This window comes from Protomyctophum bolini (genome assembly GCF_963924005.1).
Source record: "Protomyctophum bolini genome assembly, chromosome: 6".
Lineage (NCBI taxonomy): Eukaryota > Metazoa > Chordata > Actinopteri > Myctophiformes > Myctophidae > Protomyctophum > Protomyctophum bolini.
Window position 1 is genome coordinate 26,310,750 of NC_137867.1, and position 13,081 is coordinate 26,323,830.

Below are 13,081 nucleotides of genomic sequence, written 5' to 3' on the forward strand. Positions count from 1 at the left end.
TGTGTGGGTTCAGTTAGTTGATGTAGCTAAGAATTATTTACAAATGGTGATAATAGAGGACAAGATTAAAAATAATCTACAGCATAGTATCACAAAATAATTTATTGAAGAAGCTTGTTAGTCAGCAGCATAAATGTTAGTCATAAAAATAATGAATTCAGTTGGCAGACAGGTTCTAGTGGACAGGTGGATTTGGCTGTTTCTGAGGTCATAGCGCCACCTTGTGTTACAAGGTGGCAATGTAAACGTATGTTTTCTCATGCCAATAAAGCCCATTGAATTTAATTGTTACAAACCTTTTGGTCAACTTTACAACTAACTGGGCTCAAAATGCTGTATGATATTTTTACTGTACAAAATAATGTTCAATAAGTTAATAATGTACACAAACATATTTTATATTTCTTATTAGGAAAAAAACATTGTCTTAGGACTATCAAAAATGCACAAACAAATTTAGAACACATAAAAAAAAGAGAGGGGTTTTTCCTGTAATGTAAAATATAAATAAAAAAAGATTCTACCTTTGACTTAACCATCTGTCAAACTAAATCACGTGTCCTTGCTGTAGATGTTCTGCCGATCTGTATGTCAAGCTAAAAGATGATACAGTCATTAGTTTGTCTACTGTTTCATCCAAACACAGTTTGTGAATTTGTTTGGCAAAAAGAGAGAATCAGTCAGGTCAGTCATCTGCAGCTTCTGATGTTCAGACATAAAACCTGTGCTGAAGCATTGGCGATTCATAAAATAGAGTTGGTTGAATTAATCTTTCACTGCAACCCCAATATACTGAATAGAATTAGAAGTCACTAAAGTGTATTTCTGCCAGTCAGTGAGTCCCTCGTTCAGTCATGGCCTGTTGTATCTGTCTGTTCAGTTCAGTAATGATGCGATCTTCATGTGTGTAAACTCCTGTCCGCAACAACGTGTCTCTCTCTTCCAGCAAGCGACTCAGGTGGTCGTCAGCACTCTCGTTAATGGCTGGGCTTTGGGAGTGGCCAGGGGCGGGGCCGGAGGAGGAGGGACCGAATCGAACCTCCTGCTGTTTCAACCTGGAGGGGAGAGGACAACTACGATTTAAATGAGTCCGTTTCAACCTGGAGGGGAGAGGACAACTACGATTTAAATGAGTCCGTTTCAACCTGGAAGGGAGAGGACAACTACGATTTAAATGAGTCCGTTTCAACTTGGAGGGGAGAGGACAACTACGATTTAAATGAGTCCGTTTCAACTTGGAGGGGAGAGGACAACTACGATTTAAATGAGTCTGTTTCAACCTGGAGGCGAGAGGACAACTACGATTTAAATGAGTCTGTTTCAACCTGGAAGGGAGAGGACAACTACGATTTAAATGAGTCTGTTTCAACCTGGAAGGGAGAGGACAACTACGATTTAAATGAGTCCGTTTCAACCTGGAAGGGAGAGGACAACTACGATTTAAATGAGTCCGTTTCAACCTGGAGGGGAGAGGACAACTACGATTTAAATGAGTCCGTTTCAACCTGGAGGGGAGAGGACAACTACGATTTAAATGAGTCTGTTTCAACCTGGAAGGGAGAGGACAACTACGATTTAAATTAGTCTGTTTCAACCTGGAGGGGAGAGGACAACTACGATTTAAATGAGTCCGTTTCAACCTGGAGGGGAGAGGACAACTACGATTTAAATGAGTCCGTTTCAACCTGGAAGGGAGAGGACAACTACGATTTAAATGAGTCCGTTTCAACCTGGAGGGGAGAGGACAACTACGATTTAAATGAGTCCGTTTCAACCTGGAAGGGAGAGGACAACTACGATTTAAATGAGTCTGTTTCAACCTGGAAGGGAGAGGACAACTACGATTTAAATGAGTCCGTTTCAACCTGGAGGGGAGAGGACAACTACGATTTAAATGAGTCCGTTTCAACCTGGAAGGGAGAGGACAACTACGATTTAAATGAGTCCGTTTCAACCTGGAGGGGAGAGGACAACTACGATTTAAATGAGTCCGTTTCAACCTGGAGGGGAGAGGACAACTACGATTTAAATGAGTCTGTTTCAACCTGGAAGGGAGAGGACAACTACGATTTAAATGAGTCTGTTTCAACCTGGAAGGGAGAGGACAACTACGATTTAAATGAGTCTGTTTCAACCTGGAGGGGAGAGGACAACTACGATTTAAATGAGTCTGTTTCAACCTGGAAGGGAGAGGACAACTACGATTTAAATGAGTCTGTTTCAACCTGGAAGGGAGAGGACAACTACGATTTAAATGAGTCTGTTTCAACCTGGAGGGGAGAGGACAACTACGATTTAAATGAGTCCGTTTCAACCTGGAGGGGAGAGGACAACTACGATTTAAATGAGTCTGTTTCAACCTGGAAGGGAGAGGACAACTACGATTTAAATGATTCTGTTTCAACCTGGAAGGGAGAGGACAACTACGATTTAAATGAGTCTGTTTCAACCTGGAGGGGAGAGGACAACTACGATTTAAATGAGTCTGTTTCAACCTGGAAGGGAGAGGACAACTACGATTTAAATGAGTCTGTTTCAACCTGGAAGGGAGAGGACAACTACGATTTAAATGAGTCTGTTTCAACCTGGAGGGGAGAGGACAACTACGATTTAAATGAGTCCGTTTCAACCTGGAGGGGAGAGGACAACTACGATTTAAATGAGTCTGTTTCAACCTGGAAGGGAGAGGACAACTACGATTTAAATGATTCTGTTTCAACCTGGAAGGGAGAGGACAACTACGATTTAAATGAGTCTGTTTCAACCTGGAGGGGAGAGGACAACTACGATTTAAATGAGTCTGTTTCAACCTGGAAGGGAGAGGACAACTACGATTTAAATGAGTCTGTTTCAACCTGGAAGGGAGAGGACAACTACGATTTAAATGAGTCTGTTTCAACCTGGAGGGGAGAGGACAACTACGATTTAAATGAGTCCGTTTCAACCTGGAGGGGAGAGGACAACTACGATTTAAATTAGTCTGTTTCAACCTGGAGGGGAGAGGACAACTACGATTTAAATGAGTCTGTTTCAACCTGGAGGGGAGAGGACAACTACGATTTAAATGAGTCTGTTTTAACCTGGAAGGGAGAGGACAACTACGATTTAAATGAGTCTGTTTCAACCTGGAGGGGAGAGGACAACTACGATTTAAATGAGTCTGTTTCAACCTGGAGGGGTGAGGACAACTACGATTTAAATGAGTCTGTTTCAACTTGGAAGGGAGAGGACAACTACGATTTAAATGAGTCTGTTTCAACCTGGAAGGGAGAGGACAACTACGATTTAAATGAGTCTGTTTCAACCTGGAGGGGAGAGGACAACTACGATTTAAATGAGTCTGTTTCAACCTGGAAGGGAGAGGACAACTACGATTTAAATGAGTCTGTTTCAACCTGGAGGGGAGAGGACAACTACGATTTAAATGAGTCTGTTTCAACCTGGAGGGGAGAGGACAACTACGATTTAAATGAGTCTGTTTCAACCTGGAAGGGAGAGGACAACTACGATTTAAATGAGTCTGTTTCAACCTGGAAGGGAGAGGACAACTACGATTTAAATGAGTCTGTTTCAACCTGGAGGGGAGAGGACAACTACGATTTAAATGAGTCTGTTTCAACCTGGAGGGGAGAGGACAACTACGATTTAAATTAGTCTGTTTCAACCTGGAAGGGAGAGGACAACTACGATTTAAATGAGTCTGTTTCAACCTGGAGGAGACAGAACTACAATTTAAGTTCAAATAGTTTGGTTTCACTGTGAAAATAAAGAAAGAAAGAGAAAAGGAGAGCAAGAGAGGAAGGCAGCGAGAATCCATCAGAAAAACACAACACAAAAAAGGTCATGTTTTAGCACATCATCAAAGTGGGGTCTGGGGACTCCCAGGGGTCCTTGGGAAGGTCCTAAGGGGTCCCCAGCCAAATGAGTTGTGCAGCTGAGCTTATCAACACAAATATTCTAAAGGGGTGGCACAGGCAGTGGGGGTCCGCAGCCAAATACATATTACGGTTTGGGTCCTTGAAAAAGTTTGAGAACTACTGCTTTAGCACAGATAAGTTCACTTTGTCAACATTAGGATTGTCATCATCAAAATCATCATCATCATCATCATCATCACCTGTTGAGTTCATTTCTGATGTCATCCAATTCCTGTTTTTCTGTCCGGACCGTCTCCTTCTCCTCGGTTGCTAGGTAACGCAGCCTCATGGCTTCAATCTCCTCCTGTTGTTTCTTCAGACGTGCCATTGCATTCTCCTGCTCCCTCTGAAGATACACAACCATACATTATTGCTTTTAACCATTTTGCTTTAGTTGATTCTCTCAACGTAATTTATACAAAGTATGACAACTCAAACATACTGCTCCCTGGCAGTTAACCACTTAAGCTCACAATGCATCGTGCAAGTGATCCATTGTGAGCTTAGTAACCAAGAATTTAAACACACACACAGAAGCAGGGCTGAGAAATGTGTTTTAAAAGATCATCGAACACCCTAAAACCATATCATAATATGCATATTATGCTAGTGTAATGAATAAAAACCGACACCAAAACAGACAGACAAGCGCAAGGAGACACAAAACTGAAAACGAAGGAAATACACATATGCAACATTTCTCAGCTTCTCTCCAAATATTTTAGATTGCCGATGGTTTCTCCTCTGTGTCTTACATTATTACAAACCTAGATCACGTTCGTCCACTGACCAGTGACCACATAATGGCTATATCCCAGGTTTGAGTCTGACTTGGTACAATTACAATTTAGCAGACAATCTCTACAGTATAGAGGAAAAAAAAATGAATTCCCAAGGGAGAGACGTCTTAACGCCCGTGGCATCCATTACAAAGACGGCAATAAGACGTCTTGTCGTCCGTGGCACCATAAAAAAATTAAATGACATGGTATTTTTTATTTAAAATATTAACAAAAAACAGAAGATTGTGATACCAATAAATAACTTCAATTACACTACGTTCCAAGCCGGAACACAACTGCTTATTAAAATAAACAGGCTCTGAAAATGTCCAAAGTCTGTTCATAAAGTCTATACTCTTTTCCAAGTGTTAAAATAGTCGGGATTATTTTGAGACCAATCAGATACCGATGGCTGATATGGCCTATTCCGATTATATCATGCATAGCTACTGTACAACATTGTGTCTTAAAGGGTCCAATGTGATAGGACCGGGTGGCTCCTCTGACACAGAAGAGAACCACTACTGGGTCTGGCTGGGAAAAACTCCATGTTCATACAGCATGTCTGCTGAACTCACCTCTCCTTCACAGAAAAATGGAATGTTTCAATTTTCACACAGCTCTCTCTCTCTCTCTCTCTCTCTATAAAGCTTAAAATTTCACACGGCTGCTGCACGCGCACACGCACCATTTTCACATACCCGTTTCCACATCTCACTCAGAAACACGCATGCGCATACAACATACACACAGCATTGTTGACACAGGCCTTGCTGTCTGTGGAACATTAATGTTCTGAATTACAGACGTTTAGGGCTAATTACTAGAAAAACAAACCCACTAAACATTTTGTCTAGAGCTGCTGCCAAGGACAATCTGAGGCCAAACACTGTAACAATTAGAGCAGAGGCTACAACTGGGGCCTCCATAGGATGGACAGAGAAAACGGTGCCGCTAGCACTCTCAACAACTCTAGCCAGTCGAATTACACCACCTTAGCTGCTAAATTCTTGTACTTTAGCCCATGTAGTCAAGAACGGCAACATCTAGGTTCTGCTGGGATCTAGAATCTATTAGCTAGTGGATTTGACCCCTCTAGCAGTTGAGAATATATATATATATATTATATACACTGTCAGAGCTGGTATGTGGACTTTAAGTCCGCTATACAATTACAATGACGGTGTTTCGTTTTCGTTTTAATTTCAAGGATCACCGTAAATCTCATAGTTAGACATGTAAGGGTCCATTTGGAACCACCTATAGGAATTGTTAAAGGGAACCGTTAAGGAATCAGAGCGTTAAAGATGGAATCGTTAAGGAACCGGTCACCGGAATTGTTAAAAGGATTCCAACCCTACATTTGAACTACCGTAATCTTTTTAGTGAACGTGAAAACAAAATGATCCGAACACTGAAATGAGCAATACTTCCTACCACTACTGGCTGAGAATGATGAACAGGAAACAAGGTGAGACTACTGTTGGGAATGTGACTTGTATGCCAGAGACTGGACCACACCGAGCGTGCATGCACATGATGTGCGGGTTGGTGGGGTATTCAATTTCTCACCAAGATCAAAGAGTGACAGTTAAAAACTCAAACTGATAAAACCACTCTTTCTAAAGAAGGACAAGTATGTGTAATTAGACATCAAAACTTCCATTGCACCGATGAAAACAGAAATGTTAATGTAGGTCAGTGTCCTAGTAAGATAAGAAAAGACCAACTTGACCTCACTGTCAATGCTAAGACTTTTACTGCACTGCATACTGTAGGCTTCCAGGAAAGGAACAACATTGTTTGTCTGGGTATTTCCCCCTACTCTGCCTGCCAGGTAGGCAACACCACCTGGGTAGAGGAGAACATCATTCTGACCGCAAGAAATGTGAAATGAATAGGCTAAACACCAGGCCAAGGCATGCGCTGAGAGGAGAGAATGAATAGGCTAAACACCAGGCCAAGGCATGCGCTGAGAGGAGAGAATGAATAGGCTAAACACCAGGCCAAGGCATGCGCTGAGAGGAGAGAATGAATAGGCTAAACACCAGGCCAAGGCATGCGCTGAGAGGAGAGAATGAATAGGCTAAACACCAGGCCAAGGCATGCGCTGAGAGGAGAGAATGAATAGGCTAAACACCAGGCCAAGGCATGCGCTGAGAGGAGAGAATGAATAGGCTAAACCTAACACCAGGCCAAGGCATGCGCTGAGAGGAGAGAATGAATAGGCTAAACACCAGGCCAAGGCATGCGCTGAGAGGAGAGAATGAATAGGCTAAACACCAGGCCAAGGCATGCGCTGAGAGGAGAGAATGAATAGGCTAAACACCAGGCCAAGGCATGCGCTGAGAGGAGAGAATGAATAGGCTAAACACCAGGCCAAGGCATGCGCTGAGAGGAGAGAATGAATAGGCTAAACACCAGGCCAAGGCATGCGCTGAGAGGAGAGAATGAATAGGCTAAACACCAGGCCAAGGCATGCGCTGAGAGGAGAGAATGAATAGGCTAAACACCAGGCCAAGGCATGCGCTGAGAGGAGAGAATGAATAGGCTAAACACCAGGCCAAGGCATGCGCTGAGAGGAGAGAATGAATAGGCTAAACACCAGGCCAAGGCATGCGCTGAGAGGAGAGAATGAATAGGCTAAACACCAGGCCAAGGCATGCGCTGAGAGGAGAGAATGAATAGGCTAAACACCAGGCCAAGGCATGCGCTGAGAGGAGAGAATGAATAGGCTAAACACCAGGCCAAGGCATGCGCTGAGAGGAGAGAATGAATAGGCTAAACACCAGGCCAAGGCATGCGCTGAGAGGAGAGAATGAATAGGCTAAACACCAGGCCAAGGCATGCGCTGAGAGGAGAGAATGAATAGGCTAAACACCAGGCCAAGGCATGCGCTGAGAGGAGAGAATGAATAGGCTAAACACCAGGCCAAGGCATGCGCTGAGAGGAGAGAATGAATAGGCTAAACACCAGGCCAAGGCATGCGCTGAGAGGAGAGAATGAATAGGCTAAACACCAGGCCAAGGCATGCGCTGAGAGGAGAGAATGAATAGGCTAAACACCAGGCCAAGGCATGCGCTGAGAGGAGAGAATGAATAGGCTAAACACCAGGCCAAGGCATGCGCTGAGAGGAGAGAATGAATAGGCTAAACACCAGGCCAAGGCATGCGCTGAGAGGAGAGAATGAATAGGCTAAACACCAGGCCAAGGCATGCGCTGAGAGGAGAGAATGAATAGGCTAAACCGGGCAGAGAAAAACCAAACAAGCACAGATAGAGACGGATAGTCACGTAAACATGGTACTGATATTTCATTAAAAACATTAAAAACACAGAGTATGACATCTACTGTAAAGAGTTAGTATGACATCTACTGTAAAGAGTTAGCGCCTGGTTGGTTTGTTGCTCAACACAAAGCCTGCAAATGATGAATGGGAGCAGGGTGACACTCAGTGCTGAACCCCCTTAGAGCTGCATAAATCACAGCCTGTTTTCTTTACAATGATCTGGCACTTAAGGGGAGGAAGGGAGGGAGAGAGACAGAGGGAGGGAGGGAGAGAGGAGCAGAAAAGTGTGCGAGGGAAGGTGAAAGAGAGAGAATTAGGATGGATAAAAAAAGAAAAATAGAGAATAGAGACACAAGAGCTGTCAGAAAACGAGGGGGAGAGAGAAATTATGAAAAAGCGAATTAATCAATTAAGAAAAATAACATAAGAGTGAGCAAAAGAAAGAGGCAGAAAGAGGATCGTAAGAACATAGGAAAGGTAGCGTGAGAAAAAGAGGAGGAAGAGAGGGAGAGAGAGAGAATAAGGTGCAGGAAAAAGTGTCTCTCTAGTTTTCCAGCTGGCTAATGTCACTAACAGTTATTAGTGCGCAGATAAGCCCTCTATGTGTGTGTGTGTGCGTGCGTGCGTGTTTACATTAGACTTAGGCTGACTAAAGGCCCCACTTAGCATGGCCCCTCTGTCTCTCTCTGATTAGGAACACAGAAAGCTGCTGCCGAGGACTGATGGGCCAGCAGCACATTACATTGTCTACTTCACCCTGGCTAAATATTTGGCTCTGGTGTAAAAACACACCTCACTCTTTCTTTCTCTCTCTTACACACACACACACACACACACACACATGGACCTGACACACACACACACACACATGGACACACACACATGGACCTGACACACACACACACACACACACACACACACACACATGGACCTGACACTGACACATGGACCTAACACTGACACATGGACACTGACACATGGACACAGACACATGGACCTAACACTGACACATGGACCTAACACTGACACATGGACACTGACACATGGACATATCACTGACACATGGACATATCACTGACACATGGACACAGACACATGGACCTAACACTGACACATGGACACAGACACATGGACCTAACACTGACACATGGACACTGACACATGGACCTAACACTGACACATGGACCTAACACAGACACATGGTCCTAACACTGACACATGGACACTGACACATGGACCTAACACTGACACATAGACACTGACACATGGACCAACACTGACACATGGACACTGACACATGGACACAGACACATGGACCTAACACTGACACATGGACACAGACACATGGACCTAACACTGACACAGACACATGGACCTAACACTGACACATGGACCTAACACTGACACATGGACACTGACACATGGACCTAACACTGACACATGGACACATGGACCTAACACTGACACATGGACACTGACACATGGACCTAACACTGACACATGGACCTAACACTGACACATGGACACTGACACATGGTCCTAACACTGACACATGGACCTAACACTGACACATGGACCTAACACTGACACATGGACACTGACACATGGACACTGACACATGGACACAGACACATGGACCTAACACTGACACATGGACACTGACACATGGACCTAACACTGACACATGGACACTGACACATGGTCCTAACACTGACACATGGACCTAACACTGACACATGGACACTGACACATGGTCCTAACACTGACACATGGACACTGACACATGGACCTAACACTGACACATGGACCTAACACTGACACATGGACACTGACACAGTGACACATGGACCTAACACTGACACATGGACCTAACACTGACACATGGACCTAACACTGACACATGGTCCTAACACTGACACATGGTCCTAACACTGACACATGGACCTAACACTGACACATGGACACTGACACATGGTCCTAACACTGACACATGGACCTAACACTGACACATAGACACTGACACATGGACCTAACACTGACACATGGACACTGACACATGGTCCTAACACTGACACATGGACACTGACACATGGACCTAACACTGACACATGGTCCTAACACTGACACATGGACCTAACACTGACACATGGACCTAACACTGACACATGGACCTAACACTGACACATGGTCCCAACACTGACACATGGTCCTAACACTGACACATGGACACTGACACATGGACCTAACACTGACACATGGTCCCAACACTGACACATGGTCCTAACACTGACACATGGACACTGACACATGGACCTAACACTGACACATGGACACTGACACATGGTCCTAACACTGACACATGGACCTAACACTGACACATGGACACTGACACATGGTCCTAACACTGACACATGGACCTAACACTGACACATGGACCTAACACTGACACATGGTCCTAACACTGACACATGGACACTGACACATGGACCTAACACTGACACATGGACACTGACACATGGTCCTAACACTGACACATGGACCTAACACTGACACATGGACACTGACACATGGTCCTAACACTGACACATGGACCAGCTCAATGAATCTCCTCCAACAGCAAGCAGATAATAGATATCTGACCTAGCGACACATCGTCAAGAACTACTACACTGAATAAAATATTGCCCACGTCAGGTGGAATCGCTTTAGCTGCAGTTTTTAACCCATTAGTTCTCACACTTTTTCGTAATTCAAAATTATTCAACACTTTCAAGATTTTTCTAAAATGTTCAAAAATAGCTTGCATATCTGTTTTTTTATACCAACGTCCAAATCTAAAATGACAGAGATGCTGTCCAGGTTTAATGGGATAAACAAATGTATTCCATTTTGTTGCTTTCAAGTTGAAAGTTTGCATGGTGTTTGTATGCCGGTTAACAACGCTTGCAAAGTCACCTTTGTGAAACGTCACCAAAAATGTCACTACTATGCATAATGCATATCGTATTAGAGAATAACGTTATGTGAATTCTACTCTAACCTTTTATGGTAGATAATGTAAAATTATCTTGAATGGTGGATAATGTACAAATATCTTCAATGTCAAGAGAATGTGGCTTGCTCTTGCTCGAAATATTGAGTGAGTGCATGTTTTTACTGGGCAACATTAACTTAACTTTAAAACTGATCTTATCATTTCAAAAATACACAATCGTGCTGGCTGAGGTTTGAGTGATTAATGCCTGATTTATACTTGGTTTCACACCGTGTCGCACAACGAAAATAGCTGATGTACAAGCTCACAATGCGTCGCACCGTGACACATTGTGAGCTTCGAGTCTAGGATTTAATTCTTACATTGAGTTCCTCACAATATGTTCACTATTTCTCTCTCTCGCTCTTTATACATTATAAAGGGAAAAATACAAGGGGGAGTTGCACTGCCCACTCTCCCTCAAGAAAATAAAGCATGATTGTTTGAGTGGCTAAAATAAAGTCATTTTGTCATTTCTGACTCAAACAAATCCGTCTACTGGGAGACAAAACGAAAAGAAAAACATGGATAGTATTGATTTATGAACCCCCCCAAACGTCTGGTTGCAGAAAAACTTGAAGTAGGTCAAATGAAGTATGTTTGATAAGAGTAAGATAAACAGAAGAAATATTTGTATGACGTGTCATTCCCCTGAGAGCAGTGAACTGTGACCCCTAACAGAGAGGAAAAACATGGCCTGTACTCACAAGCTGTCTTCATTCAAGCAAACATTCAGCATCAAATACAATTCACATCAAATGTCACCATAGTCTTGGACAGCTCAGTCAATTATGTGTACATTATGTTTGAATGAAAATCCTCTGTGAACTTGTTTTTTCCAACAGGAACCAAATATGTAATTGTATTGTAGACAACTTTGGGAGAAGCTGTTCACCTTTTCCTTTAACCCTCTGAAACCAAAGCCATGAATTTATTGTAGAATGATTTCTCCCTTGTAAACTGTGTAATTAAGCTTCTGATCAACTTGTATTTTTGGGAGGATCATGGCAAAATTGCGGGTTTTTACACAATTTCTGAATTGACTCATGATGACTGCATCATGTTTTAGTTTCTTTTGCCCATTGTGTTTTTTCTTTTGCTAAACGGAAAGAATCTGCCAAATCAGAGGATTCCGTGAAGCCCTCAAGACCGTTTCATTACCGACTATATATTTTGTGCAAACCAAACCAAATAAATAATAATTAAACATTGGCCTGTTTTACAATTGGAACCCAGGATGAATTACCGTATATTACCAAATAGTAGCCCGGGCCGTTAATATGCAAAATTGATTCGGACCCCGGGCTGTTATAAGGAGCCGGGCCGTTATTTGGTGATGGGCGGTTATTTGAGCATGGGCTGTTATTTGGTAATATATGGTATGTTTGTTTACATACAGAAGAACTCTCAGAGATAAATGGATTCACTCTTCCTAAATGTGGACAGTGTGCACTACGCTACAACACTACCAACTGCTACTTCTTCTCAAATCCACTTAATTTTACCAATGTGGTACATGCACACCTGTCCGTGAGGAAAGGCACAGCTGGACATACAAAAAGGTGTTCAAATGATGGATCTCTGAACACAAAACTTCAAAACGTATGCCATGCAAAATATTATATTGAAGCAAACCATGGCTCACCATCAACACTTTGCTTTGTTGGTGTAGAACACGTTACAGCACATAGAGGGGGTAATCTCCCCAAATTGTTGGCCCAAAGGGAGACGTTTTGGATAGATGATTAAATGCTACGGGGACTTAATAATTACCTTTTTTACAGACTCTTCTTATTTAGGTAAATGGCCGTTATCCGGTCCTCTCGACTTGGGTGTATTCAGGTTGTTTACTGCTTTTTGCTTTATTACCTTACCTTTTGTATTCCATAAACACTATAATGCACATTCAATAGATCCAAAAACATCAATTGTGTATTGGACATGTGTCCCTAATAACCCTGATATGGGGGTCTATAAGGGTTTAACTGTCTGATATAACAATGATTTAATTTTTAAGATCCTATTTTTTTTGCATAAATCAGTGCTTTTGAACGGGCAC

The 13,081-nt window shown here is 42.9% G+C and overlaps 1 protein-coding gene across 4 annotated transcripts in view; it reads right to left on the reverse strand.

The window, feature by feature from the left end:
- cep120 (centrosomal protein 120) overlaps nt 1–13,081 on the reverse strand; it is a 37,722-nt gene that overhangs the window by 7,279 nt on the left and 17,362 nt on the right. For 3 of the 4 annotated variants that reach the window (XR_013964203.1, XM_080765483.1, XM_080765482.1), the window contains exons 19-20: nt 4,118–4,263; nt 1–1,055 (exon numbers count right to left, since the gene is read on the reverse strand). The exon at nt 1–1,055 is cut by the window's left edge. Coding sequence is in view for 3 of the 4 variants with exons in the window: in XM_080765483.1 (XP_080621609.1) it covers nt 833–1,055; nt 4,118–4,263 (369 nt within the window). In the remaining variant the exon portion in view is untranslated. The remainder of the gene's footprint in view (nt 1,056–4,117; nt 4,264–13,081) is intronic. The other variant, XM_080765484.1, reaches the window with a different exon arrangement.